This window comes from Artemia sp. Qi Xiang Cuo, chromosome 13 (genome assembly GCF_049724085.1).
Source record: "Artemia sp. Qi Xiang Cuo chromosome 13, ASM4972408v1, whole genome shotgun sequence".
Classification (NCBI taxonomy): domain Eukaryota; kingdom Metazoa; phylum Arthropoda; class Branchiopoda; order Anostraca; family Artemiidae; genus Artemia; species Artemia sp. Qi Xiang Cuo.
The window spans coordinates 11,013,715-11,038,167 of NC_142806.1; the positions used below are offsets into that span (position 1 = coordinate 11,013,715).

Genomic DNA, 24,453 nt, shown 5'->3' on the forward strand with positions numbered 1-24,453 from the left:
ATAATATTAATAAGAATATTTTAAATAATATTAATAATATAATACCTTAATTTAATAATATCAAAGACCCCAGACCATGGATCTGGATAGATTCAACACTGATAGTTTGAGAAATGTTCTGAGAGGTAAGATTTGAGGTTAGGGCCCTCAGATTTTCAGAAAAAAAATCATCTTAAAAGATTTAAGATCTAAGCCTACTGATTAATAAAAAGAGAGCCTGTGGATACTCCATTTCCATCTGACTCTACACCTTGACCAATTATGCCAAACTACACTAGGTTTAAGTCACAGTTTATAGAATTATCCAGTAAGTTTATCGCAGATCATTTCTGGTCTTCATTCTTGGTGCGAACAAAAAGCTCCTCCCACTTATTTCTGCATTAGCGGGTTAGTCTGTTTCCGTCAATCAATGAGAAATGGTTGCAAAGTGCATTATTCGTAATAGCGGGTTTCCACTTATTTCTATTATAACTGTAAGTTTCGCGTCCAAGAGAAATCTGACTTGTCTACCCGTGAAAAGATCTATGCCGCTTATGTTTATATCTGCAAAAACGTTCTCTGGAGCACTCACACCTCGGTCCGGGTTTTTATAATGGGTGAGACAGGGAATGATCATACTGCTAATTCTATAAACTGTGGTTTAAGTGAATAAAATTCTTTCAATGTCTTTTTTTATGTAAAGATAAACTGATGTCTGCAGGTAATAGTATTGTCGAACATTTGTATACATGATCCATTTAAACCTTTCGAAGAAAAGAAACAAATACAGCACACTTATTCAAAACAAATCCAAAATAACAATAGCCCCCTACTCCCTTGGTTTTGGATTTTTCAGTTGGGTGAACCTTGATTGGTTTGCAATATTAACTCCTAGAGAGGAGTTAATACCCCTATCTTAGATCAGGGATTTATCATACACTATGTTTCAGAGGGTTGGCCCTTGTTCAGACCTTCTAGAAATTTACCAGAATATTGCTCCACCACATTGATTAAAATTCCAAGGAAACTACATTTTCAGGTCAATGTTTTCCCTTCTTTATTGAAGACGACAACGGGGCTTTTTTGTTTATAAAGCCTCCTGGCCATGTGGAACTTAATTATGTCCTTTCTTTTGTCTTTTTAAAGGCGGTTTTATTTCACAACCCTTGAACATCCTAAGATGAGGATGTGGCTAACTTACCTATTCATTTCTCTATGGTAGATATGTTCTAGCAAATTTGCTCAGGTATGGACAGTCACATAAAGAATTTCTCTGGAATAGCTATATTGATTTACCATAATTAATTTAAAAAATGCATTCATTTTAAATATATTATATATTAAATAAGGGTTTTTCTGTTTTTCAGACCAGAGACCAATATTCAACTATGCCAGTTGAAGAAACTGCTTCATCATCTGTCTTTAGCCGATCAAAGCGAATTAGAAAAATTAAATACTCAGAAGACTTTGAATATGCGAGTGCAGATGACATCCAGGAAAATGATTCAACGAAAAGGGTAATTTTGTCTTTATTTTTACGTCTTTTTATAAGAATAAGCTGTAGGACTTACTTATATATTAATTTTACCATTTCTTAATAAAAAAAGAACAAAAATGTATCCTTTTAGGGTGACAGTTGTTAGCGTGTAGCCGGCTTGCAAGGATCTTCACTCATTTAAAAATGTGGATGTAAAAGGAATGACAATTTAAATTTTGGCTTATTAGTTTTCCTATGTGGAAATTTAAACCATTAAAATTACCAAAGGTTTGGTTGCAAGTGTTTTTTGGCAACAGTTAAGTACCGATGTACCTGAACCAGGAAATTGGAAATTTGCATATTTTAAGTGTATATATGATCCATTTCTGGGTTCCGTTTCCAAAGGGAATTCTTCTCCATCATCCACTTGCATGGGCAAACCCTTGTTTGCCCATGCAATTGAAGCAATATTGTCAATTGCACTCTTGAATTTTGTTGTAAAGTGTTTATGAAATCAAATCAACATGAATGGAGAGAAACACAGTATTAAGTTGGTCAAGTAAGAAACTAATGGGAGAAGGGCACCATTACCACCCAAAGAAAGCAAAAAAAAACACAATCAAGTTCCTGGAAAAGGATCTACAGTATACTAAAAAGGGCGCATGAAGAGCAAAACAAAAGATTGAGAAAAGATTCTTCACCTGCCCTTAGCCCCTCTATCGGGCCAGCCTTCGGAGGCCCTCCATGCCATCCCTCCAGGAGGCTCCCAATCTCAATGAATTTCATGCTAGCGAACATTGCTCCCTATGAATCATTTGATATGGGATTTTGATAAGGAAGTTGTGATTTTCCATGCCCCCATCAACCTACCGGTCCCGGTTCTACCTATTCTAGTTCCGGTTTTGCCACTTCTGCCCCCTGATTACAGCGGTTTCAGTTCCAATTTTGCTGGCTAATAAATGGGTATTCGACTAGCCTTCCTCTTAGAACATATCATCTTATTTACATTTACTTATTTTCTTTTAGTGAACAGTTTACGTAATCTTTCCACAAAAAAAAAATTCAGAAAGCAATATCCTTCGGCCTGTGGTCTGTAGCAACGTTACTGAGTCTGAAGCCTAGAACACACGTTGCTTTTTTTGGTGCCGACTTGGTAAATCGGTTACAATTTGCAAAGCAAATGGCGCCCATTTGAGCTTGAGAAATTTTCTAGTTTTCGGTGGCGGTTTGCAAAAACGGTGCCGAGTCTCATTGTGATCATAAAAAAAAATCCTCAATTGTTTCCTTCTCTTCAGCATGAAAGTCCAACTAATAATAAGAATAGTTAAATAATTAATAAAGAAAGATTTTACAATATAATTAGTTTTTTAAATGAAATAAATATCTGAAAATAATAAAAATAATAAAAGAACTTAATAATAATAATAATAATAAATAATAAGTTGAGCTCAGTCATACAACTATCGAAAAGCTGCAGTTGACAAATCGTATGCACGATTTTTAGTTTTAAAAATCTCGCGCAAAGGGCACTTTTTTGTACTGCTATTGTTTGAGTGCTATCGCAAAGACTGTAGAATATCTTTAATCGCGCACTGAACTTAATTTCAGATAACATTTAAAAATCATAACTATCTCTAGTTTAATAGCCTATGTCGTTCTGAAACGCTTTATTAAGTCAAACAGCCTTTTAGCCCCAAGGCACAGTTGTCGTGTTTTTTTTTTTTTTTTTTTTTTTTTTTTTTTTTTTTACTGCGCATTTCTTAGAGTTGTTTTGGATAGCATTGCGACGTACAGGTTGGTCAGAAAAAAACACACGCTTGGTGATTTTTTTTTTTTTGAGAAGGGAGATGTAAAAAAAAAATTGCTAGATAAGTTGATTAACGAATATCAGAAACTCAAAGAAGTTTAAGTGTCAGGAGATTGGGCCATATTAGCCCGTGCCTTTAACCCTAAGCCGCCCTAAACTAAATAGTATTTTCACAAAACTTGAATTCATTTACGTTGAGAAAATTTCTACCTATTGATTTTCAAAATAGAGGAAGGATATTACCTTTTTAAGCCTAGTAAATCAAAAATGTTAAAAAATTTCATTAAAAGCTGAAAAAGTGATAGAAAAAAAAAATGTTCAACTAGTCTCTTAGCTACAGACAGGACCGTATCCAGGATTTTTTTTTCGGGGGGTGTTTCACACTATGATTTTTTTGGGGGGGGGGGGCTACACAAAAAAAACGTGAAAAGCGCATAAAAAAATTGTTTATATCCATTTTTATGTTTTTACCAGTCAGACAAACATTTCGGGGGGGGGGGCTCTAACACCCCCCCCGGATACGGCCTTGGCTACAGGGCATCTTTAAAACAGCCATTTTACCCGATATTTCCTACGGAGTAACTTATTTTACCAATTTTCCTGGCCGAGTTTTTTTTACGGTAACTTTACAACAGTAGCCAAGATGAAGACAATCAAGCGGCAAAAATAAAAAAGAACAGTGTAAATTGATGTGTTCCAAAAACTGATTTGGAACCCATTTTTCATTGCACTTTTTTTTAGAAAAGTAGGTGGGATTGGCCATACCGGAATTAAAATGTAACTCCGAACTTGTGCTTCACTGGGACGTAACTGGGGGAATAATACGGGCCTACCAATAAATAGAAGTGCTCGTATGCATTGGTGTCTGAAGGTGGAGAACCAGGCCTGCCATCAGTTTCCTAATTCGATGTGGTAAGCGATACTCACGATACGCGAGCCCATTATGGGAATTTTAAAAGATTTTATGAATATATAAAAAACCAAAAAAAAATTATTCCTTATATTGTAACTGGCTTTTCTTGGGCCATGGGGCATGTGATTCTTCAGGCACTAAATAAAAACACTTTAACACAGTATTTGAACTGATGTTACAATGTAATGTAAAAAGGTGGTAACATATATATAAAAAAAAGTTAATCTACCAGATTTTATTAGAAACAGGTTACTTCAAAGCTCGGGCAGTGACTATGATAATGAAACAGGAATTGCTGGATTGGATAAACAACACTGGACCAGCTTAAAAGTATTTCAAGCCATTAATATATTACAGATAAAGTAAAATCAGCAGCACAGGAGCTACTTAAATTTGTAAATCATTTTGGCCCAAGTTTTCCTTCAGATATCGGTTCCAATGACAGCATTATAGATAAAGATGAGTTTATTAATAATTGTGATGTTAATAAAAAAAAATCCTTTCATTTTTTTTTCTTTTCATGATAATGAGTGCTATGAGGGTAATGGCGAGAGAATTGAACCATTATTATAGTTTGTCATAGGCTAGAACAAATAATTATCATGCTATGCCCATTAACAACTGTAATAATGCTAAATGATAAATTGAGTAGGCATACAAATGGTTCAATAGAATTTTTTTATAATGAAAAGACATGTAAACAAAGTTGTGCTACGTCCTATGGACCCTGGTAAATTTTTGGATATAATTATATGGATTCCAACAGGATTACTTTCTTTACTACGTATCCCCCTAACCATTAAGTTGCTGACCCTAACTAACGAAAAATCATGTAGAACAACAAAATAAGAGGGAAAAGGAAAGCAATTTCCAAAAAGGGAATCTGTACAAGAGGTCTGGTAGAAAAAGCAGTATTAAAAACTAATCCCGCTTCAGAATATTTCAACACGTTTCACCAATTTGTCTCTTCCACCGGAAGACTTATCAGCTCAAAAAAAAAATGAGCGGAAAAAACACAAAATAAGCTACAAAAATTAATTTCGAACAGTTGGACAAATTTCAAGACTTCAGCAACGCGTATTCAAAGTTTTCTTCAAGTTGTTGCGCTTCGATTGTTGTAAGAAGAGCATCAATGGAAGGCAAGAAAAACAGTATGGCAAATATAAAACAAAAAATGGTGTCAATAACATCTTACAATTCAAAGATCCAGGCTATTTGATTCCTGCCAAAATTTCAGTTTTTTGTTGAACGAATGTAGTTCACATTGGATGCTAATATTTCAGAGCAGTAGCTTTTTTAATTTGCTTTTGAAAAAAAAATAAGTAAAACAATTATATTTTTTCCAATTGAAAAATAATGAATAACTTGAATCTAATAAAAGAACTCAGTCAAATAAAGAAAGCTGTATAAAATAAACATTCATAGTTTTGCATATGCTATAAAACTCTAGCATGGTAGTTCCAATTGGGCCCAAAACTAGAATTTGGCAGAAGTAGATAGGACTAATTGTTGGATTTATAAATTCGTTTCGGTTTCAAACCACTACATAGTGAATTTAAACTAATTGGTTTCCTAGCTTAAGGAATCCAGTCATTTCATTTCTGTACGCTGTGGGCGCATCTGTATCATTCGGTGGTCTAAAATTGCTGGAGCAAACCGAAATATCCTTTTTAAGTAAATTAGTAAATTAGCAAATTTAAGTAAATTAGAAGACTGAGGATTTTATTTTCATAAAAGCTAAAAGAGTTATTCAGTAACTTTCTAACCAGTGGAAGCAAATAAATTACTAAGTTTGAAATGTTAAATTTATATGGAAATAGTTTGATTCTTTAACCAAGGTTGTGCTCGATTTGGAATCTGTGATCCCAGGAACAGTAAGGAAGCATAGTTTTCAATTCTTCTCATATAATTTGTGTTGAAGAATAGATTTATTTAACTGGAGTTGCCTTATAATATTATTACTAATTTATGCTCTTTGCTTGGAAGCAAAACAGCGTCATCTATAATAATTCTTAATAGCGGATTCTAGAGTGCGCTCATATTATTAAATTTTACTAATAAGCGAGCAGAAGAGGGGAGTTTCTTGTCGCAAGGGCCGTTGTACCTGCCGGGAGTGTGACTCCCTTAAACTGCGGGGATCAGGTAGCAAGAGACTACGCTTCCCTCGCTTATTAGCTTAAATAGCTCTGTATTACGTCGTAGTTTATTGTACTGGCTCCTCCCCTCGGACTTTGATTTTGCATTACGGATTGTGACGTGGCTGTTGCGATGGGGAGTAATGAGAAGTTGGTTTGGAATGCGTTACTGAATTATGCTTTCCGTGCGATAAAAGCTGGTAATCGCTCGGAGGATATAGCGAAAAAAGCAGTCGAGTTTTTCTCAGAGGAAGCAATTGCAATGGCGAAGGAGTTATTGTGGCCCCTAGCAGGAATTACCACACGTGTTACTGCGCGATCGAAGAACACCGATGATATCCTGGACATATTAAAAGTATTTCGGGTTTGTGAAGATAAAAATATCTCGTTGCCGTGGTTTGTGATTTTCGAACCTGATGAAGTTCCGATAATCCCGGGAGAAGTGACGGCTACCCTAACCCGGAAAGTAAACGAATTGTGTGCTAAGTTCGATAGTTACGTGGATTCTAATCCCTCTCCATCGGTCTCTGCTATGCCTGCGGCAGAAACCAACACGATCATGTCGAAACTGTCATATGCGGTTGTTTTGAAGAATCCCCCGAAAGATCTTTCGAACCCTAGCGCTCGGAAATCCTATTTGGACAGAGTATGTGGTGATATTAGTTCGAACATTGTGGAGCTGAAACATAGGAAATCTGAATGGAGAGTAGTCTTGAACAACAAGAATGCTGCCGAGTCCCTGGCTGAGGCAGTGGGTAAAAGTGACTCAACTATAAGTGTTAAAGTAAAAACTCCCGCTTTCTTCGGAATAATCCGCCACGTTCCCACTGAAACTTCAGATGACAAACTGCGCTCAGTTGTACCGAACTGTGTTAAGGCCGTACAAATTGTTAGTACTCGGTCATTCAAATTACAGTTTGAAAGCAAAGCTCATCTCTTTAACGCAATGAACTCTCCGCCCATTTTTGGTTACGAGCGACTACCCATTACAGAATTTAAATTCTTACCGATGCAGTGCTACAACTGTCAGTCCTACGGACATGCAGCAAAATCTTGTGTAGATCCCCCGAAATGTTCAAAGTGCGGTGGAGATCATTCCAGCTCTCGGGACAATCCATGCCAAAATGCCCCCAAATGCGCTCTGTGTGGTTCTTCTCGACACCCGTGCTACAGCTTCCAATGTCCAGTAGCTCAGAAGCTAATTTCTAAACAATGATCGGTGATTCTATACGGGTTGTTTCATGGAACTTAAATGGTGGAGTGGTTGATAAAATGCCACTGTTAGAAGGATTGTTATGTTATAACGATGTACTCTGTGTGCAGGAACACTTCCTCTCGATTCAAGCCGTTAGTCTGCTTGAGCTAAACGATGGCGTCAAAGTATTTGCTACTCCTGCAAAGTCATCGGGCAGGGGAAGGCCGTCCGGTGGAATCGCCATTCTTGTTAGCAGCAGGTTTAATCCCATTCTGTATAAATCTTCAGACTTTTTTGTTGCTGTTAAGGTGCACAAAACTGTTATCCACTCTGTGTACATGCCAACAGACTACAGAGACAGTAAATCAGAAAAAAAATTTAGTGAAGCCTGCAGTAAGCTATCGAGTTCGGTGGGCAGCTGTTCTAGCCAGGGCCTTGAATGTATAGTCGCTGGTGACGTGAACTGTGACTTGACTGATGAGTCTAACGCTCGAGCACAGATCCTCCTATCTTCCTGTGACGGTCTTCGTCTTGCTAACAATGATCTGTGTTTTACTTATATCCATAACTCAGGCTCGACTTCATCTCTCGACTTCATGTTAAGTTCCATCCAATCTCCAGCTTGCGGCAATTCGCACGTAGATCTGAGCGTAAGCGCGTCTGATCACTTTCCAATTATAAACACTTTTCGAGTAATTCCTGCCTCTCCTAACCCCCCAACTAATGAAAAGAAGTGGAAAATCAAAACTAATTGGAGTAAAATTGACCTGGCTACTTATCATTACGTATTGGATGAGATTCTCACAAAGATTAAAGTGCCGTTCCAATTACTACAGCAGAGTGTATGTATTCAAGATGAAGAAAAAAAGCTGCTACTAAACATCTACTGTAGTGAAATATCTCACGCACTGTTATCTGCCGAGGCCGCTGCGGTCCCCATTCGTAAAGTCCGAGTGGGAACGGAAATTCCAAAGTGGTCCGAAAACCCTGCTCTAAGTGAAGCTTGTGGTCGTGCAAAATTTTGGCTTAGGCTCTGGAATGAGTGTGGTCGTCCGAAATCAGGTGTTGTAAATGAAGTTCGGCTGTTCAGCAAACGCAGATTGGCTAAGATTTTGTCTAAGCATAAATGTGAAGTGATCGATCAACATAGTCAATTGATAAGTAATGATCCAAATGCTGTGTGGAGATTTCTTAAACGTAATGGTGATCAGAATAGTGTCGAACCTGTGATCTCTGAGCAAGATTGGGTGTCCCACTTTACTTCTGAGTTCTCTCCACCCGAACAAGATCTTGAAGATAAATATGAAGTCGAACTTGATAAGTTCATGGAATTGCCTAGTTCTGATGTTGGCTACATAGTAACTGTTCCTAATCTGATTCGTGCAATTTCAAAATTAAAAAAGAAACAATCGAAAGGTGTCGACATGTTGTGTGGGTTGCATCTTGTACATGGTACTGCTGGTCTCCTGAGTCATTTAGAGCTTCTATTCCAAATTATCTTTAATTCTGGTCTCGTTCCCGACGTTTTTGGTACTGGAGTAATTACACCTATTTTGAAAAAAGGGAAAAATCCGTCTGAATGCGTATCTTACCGCCCTATAACTGTTTCGCCGGTTTTATGTAAGCTTATGGAATTGCTAGTTATAGATCATATTGCTTTTCAATGTTCTACCCCCGATAATCAGTTCGGATTTAAAAAAGGTGTTGGTCGCGAGCACGTCCATTATATTCTTGCTAATATATTAATAGAAGCTGATGAACTGAATGAATCCCTTATTCTGGCGAGTCACGATGTTAGACGTGCTTTTGATTCTGGGATACATCCCCAGTTATTAGTGTCAGCTCATAAACGTGGTGTGGACCGATCGGTTATTTTGCCTTTTCGGGATATGTATAAGAAGCTTCGAGTCCAAGTTAAAGTCCCGTCTCCTAACGGGCCGATTGTATTACCAAACGCTATTCCGGTTAGAAAGGGCATTAGGCAGGGGGCAATTTCGTCACCCCGGTTGTATAATAATAGTGTTCTCGAGGCCCAAAAGTTAGTGCAAATGAGCTGCATTTTCCGAGGTTTGGATGTAACATTACTTAATTACGCAGATGATATTTTTAATTTAAGTAGATGTTTGTCTCGTATTGAAGAAAATTTTCAGATTCTAGATGATGCTTATAGAGAGATAGGCCTATCTTTTAATGCAAGTAAAAGCGAGATTGTTGCTTTCAATAGGAGAAATGCAGATTGTATAGATCATGCTGTCAAATTTGGTGCTCAAGAGGTTCCACTGTCTGACTCCATAATGTACTTAGGAATGCCTATAGGTCATAACATGGCATCTACACGTGCTCGCCAAATAAGTAATTTCGCAGAAAAGGCACGTAAGGCTTACGGGGCGCTATCTTCAACTAAAGCGAAATATAATCGACAAATTCGAGCTAGGCTATATAATGCACTGGTGATCCCACACTTTCTGGCTTTATCACCGTTTTGGCATATATTTAGTGTTAGTGATAAAAGAAACCTTCGATCACTTTTTTACAAATATGCAAAATTTCTTTTAAATACCCCACCGTGGGTTAAAAATTCCAAGATGTCTGCAAGGTTCGGTATCACAGATCCGATTGCTGCTGTGACGAAACGTCGTTCTGAATTTTTGGGGTCGCTTGGGCCTAGTAGTCTGGCAATTGCAATTCGTCCTTAGTGAGTTTTTGTAATAGTGTCTTTATTTATTGGCGGTGTATCGTAACGTTTGATTTTGTTTTTGCAGTTAAGTGTTTTTTTTGTTTTTGTTTTTTTTCTTCTTCTTTATACTCCATTCGTGCCATTTGTGGTTTTATATCGAGTGGGTGAATAAAATTATCTATCTATCTATCTAAAAGAGGGGAATTTTCTTCTTTTTAACACGAAGCATTTTGAAAAATTTTAATTGTAACGAAATCAAATCGCAAGAAAAAATTTTAAAGATAGAACAACTCATTGGCTCTTATATATTCAAACATGCTGGTCAGCTGAAAAAATCTATAATCAACTCTGTAAAAGAATATGCGTTGTTTTTCTTTTTAGCTTCATTTATGAATTTCTTTATTTCATTTGTTATTATAATTTTTCCAAAAAAAGATTGAAATGGAACATCATTGTATGTTTCATCGCAAAATAAGAATTACATTTGAGTCTTAAAATTAGCAGTATTTCATTGACTGTTAAACTTCAAAAGCAGCTGGTTAAACAGAAATCATCATCGATAGCTCTGTTTAAAGCTGCTCTATTTATTTTACTTCATTTATGATATCTAATATTTCACTTTTTTAGCTTCGTCAAAAGTTGGTCGAATTGCAATTATTATCTCATCACGTTATCTCATCACAAAAAAAAATAAACTTCTAAAGAAAAAGGCAAAATTTTCAAAAAAAAATTATTAGCTAGTATATATTAAAAGTGGCTCCATTTTTCTTTATTTTTCTTTATTTGCTTTTTTAATATGTTTCTTCATTCTAATTACATAGATTAGCCGAAAAAAAGTGGGCAAAATTAGCAAATGCTGTTATATCATCTTAAATTAAGAATAACAGAAATTTCCTAACAGATCTAAAAACCAAGAAGATATCTGAAATTTTTGCCAAAATCTAAATAACATTATATATTGAAAAAATTGGGCATTGAAAAAACTCAATCGGCAACTCTATTATAAAATTTGCCATGTTTTATTTATTTACCTACCCTATTTAATATACCCCTCAGATTTTTTGTTTTCGAAAAAAAAGGTGCTTATATGATATTTTAATATAAGAGATTAATGCTCCTTTAAATGTTTTGACCCGGTCGACGTTTTCTGTGCTTCATAGGGGGATTAGAAGTTGGAATCATCTAGAACAGAATATTAAAAATAATAGTGATATTTATGTGTTTATAAGTGCAAATAAAGAAATCCTTTTTAATAAGTACGAATTTTAGTTCTTTTGTTGTTTGTTTTTTTAGGGGGGGAAACAAATAATTGAATAGCTAATTATGGCCTCTCGGGGAATGATGTTAGCAGTAAAGTTGAATTTGTTTTGTTGTAAAGTTTATGGTGCCGATTAGGATGTGCGATTTGTATTAGTTGTTTTCTAATTTATTTAGTCCTGTATTATGTTTATTGCATTTTTTTCACCCCCTCGGACAAGTTGTTCTACTTCTCGGGGTGGCTGTCAATAATGATATTGTTTTCTGGTTTAATAAATATATATCTCTCTCTCTTATAGCTTGTGCGAAAATTTAAGGGATGTTATAATTAAGCGTATGTGTAATTTCCCTGTGTGGACTTCGTTAGTTTCATCGTCCGAGCTAAACAATTTATGTAAAGTTCATTTGTGTTAGGCCTATGTTCAAAAAATAGTAACAACTAGATTAAAGGAATTGTTTTTTTTTCCGAAGTGTAAAGAATGAGTTAAGAAATTGTGAACAAATAACTATTATTGCTTCAAAAATTGAGTTCCAAACTCAAAATAAGTTTCTACAAAACTAGCTCAGATAAACTGATATCTCCCAATATCTTAAAAATTCAAAAACTCGTGCGTTACGGAGAATGCAAAACCGACCCCAAAAAAGAGGATGTATTAGAAGGAGAAAATGCTTTGACAAACCTGTATAAAACTAATTCCCATTTATAACTGTTAATAAATATTCAGCCACCTTAATAGTGACAACTTTCGTATATAATCGTAATTCTCAAAGAAAATCAAGCTAGCTCAGTTTTCAGTAAAGTTCAAGTTTTTCAGAATTTTGGAAATGTAGGTAATATCATGATCAATTTTATTCAACAGTTAAAAAAAAATATTGTAAGTAACAAATATATATAAACCTATAACAGTCTTGAGGGTGGTTTTTACGGGTTCTCCAAACCATCGTAGGCCGAATTACAGACTTGTCTTTTCCATTTTCTTAAAAAAAAACATCTTGAAGACTGTCATATGTCAAATAATAAATTACTTGGTTTGGTATTACTGTTCTTATCCCTATTTTCGTACCATCAACAACGTAAACTTACCTCTGATGTCTTTTTACGACTGGTACCGCCTTATCTCCTAGTTTTGTAGTTTTGCTGTAACTTTTTACAGTAAGCACAAAGTAAGAATCAGCAGTTTCTGCTCGTTTGAAGTTTCAACTTTAATCTTTTTTTTCTTCGTTACAAAAACTTAAAAAAAACATTGAACTTTATTTAATTGAACTTAAAAAAATTATATATTTATTATAATTATATATTAATTGTGTATTATTATATTAATTATATATAATTACCTTTCACTTTGTGGTGAATGTGAATCCTGGCGACTATGGACGAATCCAGCATCATGACATAGTATAAATTCAGAAGCTGAAATGATAAACATGTGTTGTCTGATATTTTTAAGTCGATCAGCTGTTTCATACAGAATTTTATACCTATTTGATCAATGATGTCTGTTTTGCAGTCAAAATTGATATTTTACTGCGGTGTGATCTGAACTATATAGTCCGGCCATATCTAAATGCAACACTATATGCCTAAAAGATTTTAGAGATATACAAGGTATTCAGGAAAATACCTTTTTTGGGTATTTTCTTGGGGGAAAATTGAAAATTAATAAAATTGCACCGCCTTCCTGTATTTTCTGGACGACGCCCCTGATACTTGTACAATTTCTGCTTCAATTTTCTCCCAAACTTTATAATCAAGCAATAAAGCAGCTCTGTGAATAAGTTCTTTCTTTTTTAGAGAAGCCTAAAAAACATTTTGGAAGACAGATTCAATCTAGAAGTGCCGATAGAAAAGGTCAGGACGACTTTTGGAATTAATCGGTTTAGCAAAATAAGTGTGACTAAAAAAGCTTGCACCTCTTTAATAAGATGTTATTTTAAGAAAGAGTGTCACATTATTTTTGTCAATAAGAATTTAACCAAAAAAATCAGGATTTACGCAAAATGCAATCTCAAAGGATGTAAAGCAAAATATGTGTTTGCTTCTATCCGTAGTATTGACGAGATCATGAGTAGTACGGACCTGGCAGTTTGTTTTGATGTAGAGCAAACTGGGAAAATTTGCCACGACAAATCAAGGAAGGTTGAAATGGAGCTTTCCAGCGTTATTCCAGCTGAATGGAACTCCATTATGGCAAATTCCTGCAACATAATGGAAACAAGTGTCAAAAGTGAAATTCAATGAGTCCCCCCCACCACATCCTTTCCCCCCCCCCACCACATCCTTTTCCCCCCATATGTAATGAATCGAAATTTTGAGATAGCCATTTTGTCTTAAATTGTCAAAATGTCAAATGATTATTCTTCCGGAGTCGACGCCCTTCCCCACATACCCCGGGGTGAGGGCTATGAGCTACGTATATTTCTCGCTGTTAACATATAAGGTTTAAAAGGCTGGACCATGGGAATTTTTTAGAGCTACGGGTCAGTGATCACTTCCTTATTTAACGCAATACGGTTAAAGGGTAATGGCGTTTTTTTCAATTTTAGATTCCTTTTAATCTTATTTCCTTATTTAATTTTATTTGTGTCTTCATTCATAATGGGAGATTTAAAATGGCAACGGTGAACTTGTGTTTGTATTATGAAAATACTGAGCAAATTGTGGGATATGGGATTGAAATAGCATAATGGTAACAACTTTCCATTTAGCTGATTTTCTATATTCACAGTAATTTTAAGGAGGGGATTGGTTTCAAAAAGTGGTTGCACCTTTTATATTATAGGCAGTGCAGTAGGGATGTCTTTCTAACAAGCGATACGGGCACAGTGTACTATTCAAGGCCGTATCCGGAGGGGAGTTTGAGCCCCTCCCGAAATCTTTTTTTTGACTCGTAAAACGTAACAAAAATGGATATAAAAAGTTTGTGCATGCGTTTTTTGAGTTTTTTTTGTAACCCCACCCCCCTAAAAAAAATCATTGAGCAAAACCCCCTTCGAAAAAAATACTGGGTACGGCCTTGTTACTATTTATTTATTTTTTAACAAGGGCACTTCGTATAGGAGGCGTTGCTGAATAATCTTTGAAAGGAGCTCATTCGACAAAAAAATCAAAAATTCTAGCTCCCTATTTTAGAGTCATAAGCAACTGGAGGGTAACGAGCCCCCCCCCCCCAAAACCCTTTCTTGCATGTATGTATCTGATAAAAATTTTGAAATAGCCATTTTGTTCAAAATTGTCAAAAGATCAAGGAATTATGACTACGGTGTCAAAATCCTCCTCCTCCCCACATCCCCCTGGGCAAGGGCTGTAATTAATATAAATTTACCACTGTTGACGTATAAAATTTAAAGGTTTGAATCATGGGAATGTTTGAGAGGCACGAGTAGGGGTCATTTTTTGTATTTAAGATAATATGGTTAAAGGCTTTTATATTCTTTTTATTCTTATTTACTACATTCATAACTGGAGACTGAAAATGGAAAAACGAACATGTGTTTATATGATGGGAACACTGAAAGAACTGCGGGATTGGACTGATATACCATAATGGGAACGACCGATTGTTATGTATAAGTTACCGTGAATGTTCGAAATTCATGACTATCCGAACTACGGAATTTTCGGATTTAGTCAGGGTTGTTAGTCAGCTTTTTCAATTTAGTGCAAGTTTTTATGATGACAAGTTAAGTTGGGTTAGCTCAGGTTTTAACCTATTTCTGATATTTATTACCAAATTTAACCTAACGTAGGCTAACCTAAACTAACATAATCTAACCTAACTTTTACCATCAGATCTTGCATAAGACTGAAAGCGCCGACTCGTAAAGCTAATTGAATCTAAAGGGCAGGGCACACGTAGCTGATTTCGGGAACTGATTTCCAAATCAGCGCCGATTTTAAAAGACATCGGCGTCGATTTGAGCTTGAAAAATTTTCTAGTTTTCGGCGCCGATTTATAAAATCGAGCCGATTTTAATCATGATCATCACAAAAAAAAACAGGGATATAAATAAACAGTCAGCCAGAGATATATGTGGTGAAAGACCCTGCTACTGAGCTGAGATCAATCATGCAACTATTAATAAACTCCATTTGCCGATATGGATCCATGATTTTTTGTTTTGAAAATCTCGCGCAATAAATTTTTCTTACCGCTATCGTTTGTCCACTGATGCTGAAATCGGTTCCAAAATCAGCTACGTGTGCCCAGCCCTTAAGCAGAGAAAAAGGAATTTCGGACATTCACCGATGAATGTCCACATTAACGAGATTTCGGTCATTCACGGTAATATATCTATAATCAGCTGCCCTCTGGGTATTTTGGGGTCAGTCTTTTTTTTACCTTTCCATCTTGATAATTTTCTTGATAAGAATTAATTAATTCCCATTTTCGTATTGATTTTATGCAGTGGAAAATCTCTGGGAGAGGTTGCAGTGTCGGAAAAGCGACCATGACATTTGGAAAAGAAAATTAGTAAATAGTTATTGCAGATTAAAATTTGGAAAAGAAAATTAAAATAGTAGATTAAAGTTTGGAAAAGGAAAAAAAAAATATTAAATAGACCGGATAAACTGAACACACATTTTTAGAGGAGAAAATCAGATTGAAAAAATCTGTATATTTTACCTATATAGTTCTAACACCTGTATAGTTTAGATGTAAGAACAAACCCCTCCCCTTCTTTTATTCGCTTGTACTTATATATTCTTGTTTAGATTGTTTGCTACCTTATAAACGCAGAAAGTTTTTTTTCACTGTTTTTAATATCTGTAGTTTATACTGTTGTGTATATTTCCAAGTCTTTTTTTTTAAGTGAGAAATTAGGCTAAATTAGCTTTTTATTAACGTATTGCCCAAAGTTATGTTCTGGTAATGTTTTATGGTTTTTAGAAACGTTGTTTTTTTTTATGGATTTATCATTTACCAGAGCGTAATAAAAGTGTCTTACCCAACCCGTAGTTTCCGTTTTTTTTTTTTTTCTTGTTGTTTTTAGATTTCATGTATAGTTTTGGTTTTTGTAAAACAACGAATAATTCAACACTGGGGCCCAAAATAATTGTTTTATATGTCCTTGAGCCAGTGCCTGCTATTCGTGAGCTGAACCAGGCAAGTTCACTGTAGGGTATCCAGGCTTAACCCTCCAGTGGAATCCAACATTTTCTAGTATTTCGTGGCACTTACTATTCAAAGTATGAAATAGAAAACTGGTTTCATTAATTGCCCCCCTCACCCCAAATAAAATCATGCGTTTGTGTATGAACTGAGGTGGGTTTGTATAGTCTATCAAACAGTTCGTGGTAACGAACTGTAAGTAAGGAGCGACCCGACTCAATGGTAACCGAAACTCTAAAAAACGAAATTTTGATACCAATAGATACATCAAAAGAATCAAATTGATTTTAATGCTGATTTCAAATATATAAGTTTCATCAAGTTTAGTCTTACCCATTAAAAGTTACGCGCTTGAGAAACTTTGGCTGATTTTAGAAAAAAGGGGGAAAGACCCCCTAAAAGTTATAGAACCTTAATGAAAATCACACCATCATATTCAGCGTATCAGAGAACCGCACTGTAGAGGTTTCAAGCACCTATCTACAAAAATGCGGAACTTTGCATTTTTTGCCAGAAGAAAGATCACAGATGCGTGTTTATTTGTTTTTTTTCTGTTTTTTTTCCAGGGGTGATCGTATCGACCCAGTGGTCCTAGAATGTCGTAGGAGGGCTCATTGGAACGGAAATTAAAAGTTCTAGTGCCCTTTTTAAGTGACCAAAAAAATGGAGGGCAACTAGGCCCCCTCCCACGCTCATTTCTTCCCAAAGTCACCCGATCAAAATTTTGAGATAGCAATTTTGTTCAGCATGGTCGAAAATATGATAACTATGTCTTTTAGGATGACTTAATCCCCCGAAGTCCCTGGGAGGAGGTCTAAAAGTTATGAGTTTTACCCAATGTTAACATATAGTATTGGTTAATCGGAAATATACCGACGTTTTCAGGGGGGATTTTTCTGGTAGGTGGGGGGGGATGGTTCGGGGGTTATACGGGAGGATCTTTCCATGAAGGAAATTTTCATGGGGGAAGCGACACTGCTATGAAGGGGGCGTCGGATTTCCAAGCATTATTAAAGAAAAAGATAAGAAATTAAATAATAAAAAAAACAAAAAAAAAAAAAAGTTTTTCAACTGAAAGTAAGGAGCAACATCAAAACTTAAATCGAACAGAAAATATTACGTATATGATTGGGTTCACCCCCTAGTCAATACCTTGCTCTTTAAGCCAAAGATTTTTTAGTACTTTCATAAGAGCTATTTATTGTAATTAACGGCCTTTGTGATTAAGGGGTCCTTTTTAAAGAATTGGAACAAAATTCGAACTTTAGCTTAAAGAGTAAGGTATTGAATAGGGGCGAACCCCCTAATATACGTATTAAAAATCTATGAATATAGAAGTTCGTTACGTAAGTTAATTCGTAAGTTGCGTATGTTTATTACTAATAAAAACGTTCGTAAATAAAATTAAGCAAGTTTCGAAAAAGCCATTTAACCAAATGAAATTAAAATTAATATACAAATTTTGTTTTAATTATTCATTTACGGTGAGCCAAAATCAAAACCTGCGTTAATTCAAAAACGTTCAAAAATTAAATAAAAAAAACTTAGTTTTTTAAAGTTAGTTAATAAAGTTTTTTACTGAAAGTAAGGAACTACGTTAAAACTTAAAACGAACAAAATTTATTCCGTATATGAAAGGGGCTGTCCCCTCCTCAATGCCTCGCTCCTTACGCTAAAGTTTGACTTTCTCACAACTCTATTTTTTTTCAACAATAAAAAACTTTAGCGTAAAGAGCGAGGCGTTGAGGAGGGGAAAGCTCCTTTCATATACGGAATAATTTCTGTTCGTTTTAAATTTTAACGTTGTTCCTTACTTTCAGTTAAAAAAACTTGTTTTTTTTTATTTAATATCAGAGAGGACTGACTATTTGAATTTGCTCCGGCAAACTTTTGTTTTGCTTTTTTTGTGGAAAAATGTTTTGTTTTGCTTTCTAGTAGACAGTAATAAATACTCTTTTAATTGAAAGGTATTAAAGTAAACACCGGAACGACTTCCCCTATCCTGGTCCCAATTTCAAATAAGGCCCAGCACTGGAAGCAAAATAAGGGTATGGATTGAATTCAAGCAGCAGCATCTGCTGCAGCGCAAGTTTTGGGTTGCATGTGACGCGTAGTAACTAGACAGTAGATAATTATCACGTACTAGCAGGAAGAACAAATTTTTTCTGTCCACACTAAAAGTCTACACCCATCCTGAAGCATTTAAGGCAGGCAAGAAATTCACTCTGGCTGAGAGCAGGGGCGGATCCAGGATTGTTTTTCCGGGGGGGCGCAAAATAGGTTGATTCGATAAACTTGCGTTAATTAAGGAAATTACACTACTTTAGACTACGTTGGGGGGGGGAGCCTCCCCCCCCTCTGGATCCGCCACTGGCTGAGAGAAAGAGGTCTGTGATTTTTAATGGAAAACTCTGCTCAATCAGGCATCGGTTTCAGATTGAAATTTGACCAAAATATAAGATTGCCCTGTTGCAAGAATATATCCTTAGAATAATAATACATTTTTACCAAAAATCTGTTAATCCATATATATAAAAACGTTGAGGCAACACCCTAATGATGTTAAACAAAGTAACGCTGGAAATGAAGTGAAAAAATACATTGCGAAATTACACCTTAGTGATGAGAAAATTTAAAATTATCACAATTTTTATATTTGAAATCTGTAAGAAAAATGTTTTCTTGTTGTAAGAATAATATAAAATGTAATCGAAAGCTCTTTTACGAGGTATCATATTTCGGGTTTGTATTGACAAGTGGGGGTCTTTCTGGGACGACCAGGCAAGGCCGCACCCAGGATTTTTTCGGAGGGGGTCTTACTCAAAGATTTTTTCGGAGGGGGGGGGGGAACGCTGGTGCGATCACGTCTCTAAGCTATTCCTTGCGAAATAATATTTTTTCAACGGAAAAAGCTACCGATTTCACGTGAATCAGATATCAATCGACTCCCTAAAATTCAGTGAATCGACTGTGATAAAAATCCCGACTGCAAACCTCCATCTCGTCTCATTCCTGGATTTTTCATTTCAAAAAAATGGCTACTCCGCTGAGCAGTGTTGTCAGAACTGATTTTTAAATTTTGAAGGTGTGCCCGAATTTTACAGTGCAGTGTTGCCACGTGCTGTAGTGAATGTACAAAAGTCCAAAGCCCAAAAGTAAAAGACGACAGTGCCGATTTCCCGAATAAGCAAGCAGAAGAGGGGAGGTTTCTTGTTGCAAGTGCCGTCGTACCTGCCGGGAGTGGGGTCTCCCTTAAACTACGGGGAATAGGTAGCAAGAACCTACGCTTCCCTTGCTTATTGGCGCTGAATATGGCACAGACGAATTTATATCCCAACCAAACTCTGAACTTTCTCCTGTCAAACAGAAAGCTGTATATAGCGTTACTGTTAAAAATAACTTGCGATTTCTTCGAGTGAACAGCATTACGTGACACTAAATTGGAGCTAATTCAGATAACATTCCCTGCAAGAGCCTTTCTAGCTACGAAAAGCTGAACGAAAAATTCAGCGATTTCAGAAATCCTGGATTTGCTAGCTTAATGCGATCGGAACAGCATCCAACTTACAAATTTTAGTCTTCACTCATCCTTCCCAAGTTCCACTGGTCCTCGAGAGCAATTTCTCTATCCTGTTAGGAGAAATACGGGATCTGAAGAACTCTATGTTCGTGGTCAATAAGTATACGATAGGTGTTAAATTGACTGCCTCCCCAGACATTGGCGCTACTACAGCAGCAAACAACGAGCAACCGATTTGTCCTGTAATCGTCGAAGACGCTCCATCTATGGACCCCCCGACTAGACTACAAACATTTGGTCAACTGCAGTCTGAAGATGGCATACAAGGGGTCAGGCAACTGAGAAATAATAGGCTTCAAGTCAAATTCAGTGACGTTGTAAAAGCCAAAGAATTTTTGTAGTGAGGCCCCTAGCGTCCTTTCCGCAAAATTGCCAAGTGGCAGCCAAAACAGCATAAAGTGCAAACTGAGGGAAGAAAAATCGTTTGGCACAATAAGAGGACTTTCTGTCGATGTGGATGCTAACGAACTGGTAAAGCATAATCTAGGTCTTGTAGAGGAAGCTCTCCGTTATGGACAAAGCAAATCGGTCAGAATGACTTTCAAAAATAAACTGACCATTAACTTTACTATGTTTAACGGAATCAAGCCTGGATATGAATTTTTCCAGGTAACAAAGTACAAGAAGGCCCCAAGAAGATGTTTCAGATGTCAAAGCTACGATAATCTCATTGAAAACTGCAAGAAGAGTCCTAGATGCTCTAGATGTGCTGGACCTCACACTAGTAACAAAGACACGCCATGCAACGAAGACCCAAAATGCGTTTCTTGCGAAGAATCTCATGTCTGTTTCAGCCTAACATGCCCTAAATTAAGAGAGATTCTAAAAAACAAGAGTAAACAATGAATAGGTCTCTTAAAGCTATTAGTCTGAATACCAACGGTTGTCGCAATAAAGAAAAAGTCATAGACGATCTTCTCCAGATTTATGACGTAATGTTTATCCAGGAGCATATGCTTTCTGGACTGAATACAAACTTACTAAAACAGATCCCGGTCTCACGATGTCTTCATACAACCCGCAAGATCTACGGCAGGGCGTCCGTCCGGAGGCCTGGCAATATACGCTAGGAAGGAACTATCGGCTAAGCCGTCGATTAGAAGCAGTAATCCATTATGTGTCTCTGCTGAGGGAATCGAGTTCATCAATGTATACATGCTCTCTAACTACAACAATAATGTCTCTCTAACGAAATTCTCAAAAGCAGCAGATGCCCTTGAACGACAGTTGGAGTCTCTTGAGCGTAGTGGGAGTAAGTGGCTAATAGCTGGGGACCTCAACTGCGACCCTACCAAGGACCATATTCTGTCTGATATCTTTCTAAACTGCCTCCCAACCTCTTACAATATCTGGCCGAAGTCGCTGGATTTTACGTACACCCATACTAGGGGTCATACGTCAAATATTGACCATGTGCTTTCATCCACATCCATCCCTGGTCTCCCAGTTACAGTATGTACTGACGATCCGATTAGTGACCATGCCGGAATTTCGTTCCACCTGCATTCAGCACAGAGCACTAATAACGCCTGTTCAAGAAGGTGGGTCTACAAGCAAAACTGGCAGAAGTGTAATATTGCTCTATATATTGCCACTGTTGCTTCGGTCCTTAGTTGCATAAAAGTTCCGTTTCATCTACTCTGTACTGGTCCTTCAAACATGGCAGCCTCTTATTGAACTCAACACTTACTATCATCAAGTTATCCACGCTCTGAAAGCTGTCGAATCGAAAGCGGTTCCTACAAGAAGAGTCAAAATTGGGACAGAGAAACCGATGTGGTCTGAATCCATCGAACTCCTGACGGCTAAACGACGTGCTAAAATGTGGCTAAACATTTGGACTGCTTGCAGAAGACCGTTACGCGGGACTGTATTCAAGCTGAAACGGAGTACAAAACGCAAATACAAAGCTGAGATGAAAAAGTACCGTATTATCGGGCAACAGTTCACTGAGAACAAGAAATCATGGCGAAGTATAATGAGACCGGACGACCGTGCACCTAATACTTCTCTGAGACTGCATGACTGGCACTCTTACTATACTTCGGTATACGGAGACGAGAATCTTGCCATAACCAACCAGTATGAAAAGGAAGTCACCAGCTGGCTTGCGCGCTTCTCGGGACAGCGCTGTGTTGTTCCCATATCCCTGGAAAAGATCAAAATCGTGGTCAAAAAGACACTTTCCAAAGGAAAAAATGGGAGGGATGGCGACGGTCTCACAACAAAACATCTGAAGCACTTACCTGAAAGTTTCTATTCCCACCTTCAGCTTATCTTCCAGATGTGCATCACCAGGGGTTTTGTACCAAATAGTTTCCTGAAAGGAGTCATCACTTCTATCGCCAAGAAAGGAAAAGATCCCAATGACTGTAAATCTTACAGACCCATAACAGTCTCTTGCATCCTGAGCAAAGTGTTTGAGTATGTGATCTTCTCCGAGCTGGATAATGGAGATTTCAGGGATAATCAACTTGGATTCCAGAAAGGTCTCGGTTGTCCAGAGGCTCATCGCCTTCTTGCTAACATACTTATGGACTCATGAGAGAAACAAGTCGCTTCTCTATATGTGTACTATAGATATTTCAAAAGTGTTCGACAGCGTCAACCACATGCAAGCAATAAAATGCTCTACTGCTGAGTGGTGTAAGTGCAAGCATAGTGAAAACATTGAAATTCTGGTACGAATATTCAATAGTTTCTGCCAAATGAAAAGAGAGAACATCAGATCCCGCCAAAATCAAAAGAGGGTTGAGGCAAGGGAGCGTTCTTAGTCCTCTCATTTTCAAACATGCGGTTTCCAAGATTCTGGACCGCATCTCGCCCTCCCTTCTACTTCACGGTACCGACCTGTCTTACCTTGCATACGCTGACGACGTCCTTCTGCTCAGTAGATCGAAAGCTGACTTACAAGATAACCTGAGTCGACTCCACAGTGACTTTCTTTCTATCAGGCTCTCTATCAATATAGAGAAGTGCGAGTTTTTAACCTTCAACGCACCTAAAAGTGATTCTGTGACCCTCGGCAATCATGCAGTCCCTGCTGTGTCTGAACTATGATATCTGGGTATCATGATTGCAGAAACGATCGGTAAAACCAGGCAATCCATCGTCAAGCAAACAACCACCGCCATTAAACGTGCTTACGGGTTTCTAGTGCCGAACCGCGGACGTTACTCTAGGAAATATCTAGCCTCAATTTATAGTTCAGCTTGCCAGCCACATACAATCTACCTTGCCGGTGCATCCCATGTGCTGACAGTGAGAGACTGTGAAAAAATCCGAAAGTGCTACTATAAGTATGCAAAATGTTTACTGTATATATCCAAGCAATACAGGAATTCTCGACTGGAAAAATATAGACTTCCGGATCCATCCAAGCAATGGTCGACCATTCGGGACAATTCAGTGTTCAAAGTCAGATTGATGAGACGTCGTTTTTCACCTGCATTTGATTGAAGTTGGTTTCCTTTTTTGTTGTGCTCCACTATAATCTTTTTGTAGATGGTGGGTAATTAAATTATTATTATTATGAGAAAAGGGGTTTGTTATAAATCATTACTTAATAAGTGTGCATCAGAAGATTGATAAGATGAAAATTAAGCTTGATCTGTCTTGTTTATTTGATTATCTCCAATTATATGAGTAATCTGATAATTGTGCGAAAGGATGATGATTTTGAAAATCTTAGACTTGAAGAATGTTTATCCGAGATTTAAGATTCTGATATGATGCTGGGTATAAAGTGCAAGTTCTTTGTAGAGAACATTGACCTTCTTGGGTTTTCTATTTTTCTTTGAGGGATCAGCTAACTAGCTAAAAGGCTTTATTGTATCGGCAGGATACTCAGACAAATGTCATTTAATTACGCAGTTTTGTAGGGTTGATGAATTGGTACCGCATGTTTAATTCAAGTCATCCCTGAGATATTGACAGCAGTAAGGCTGTATGCAATACTACACGAACAGCGTTTAAAGCGATCAGAACACGATATATTCCGACCAAATGCAGAGACTACAGCTTGAGGAAGTAAATCATGCCATTGTTCATGCAAGAATTAGGTAAATGATATACCTTTTGCTACCCTGTATTTATGTTGATCAAAGACCCAAATTATGGTGTTCGCCCAGTAGCCTATAATATAGCATTCAAATGGTCTGAAGAGTCTTAACTCAGGACAATAATATCATAATAAATCCACACGACAATAATAAGAATTTTTTTTTTTTTATTTGGATTGAATGAAACGGGTTATGTTGAAATTTTAATCTCTTAACAAATTTTAATCTCTGAATGCAAACTCTCACACCACATTATATAAA

At 36.9% G+C, this 24,453-nt stretch overlaps 1 protein-coding gene across 1 annotated transcript in view; it reads left to right on the forward strand.

Annotated features, from left to right (window-relative positions):
* The window catches only part of LOC148944943 (uncharacterized), a 37,730-nt gene extending 24,036 nt beyond the window's left edge, over positions 1–13,694 (forward strand). The window contains exons 3-4 of the mRNA XM_089099113.1: positions 1,347–1,496; positions 13,233–13,694. Coding sequence (XP_088955239.1) covers positions 1,347–1,496; positions 13,233–13,679 — 597 coding nt within the window. The 3' untranslated portion in view covers positions 13,680–13,694. The remainder of the gene's footprint in view (positions 1–1,346; positions 1,497–13,232) is intronic.
* The last annotated feature ends 10,759 nt before the right edge of the window (positions 13,695–24,453 follow it).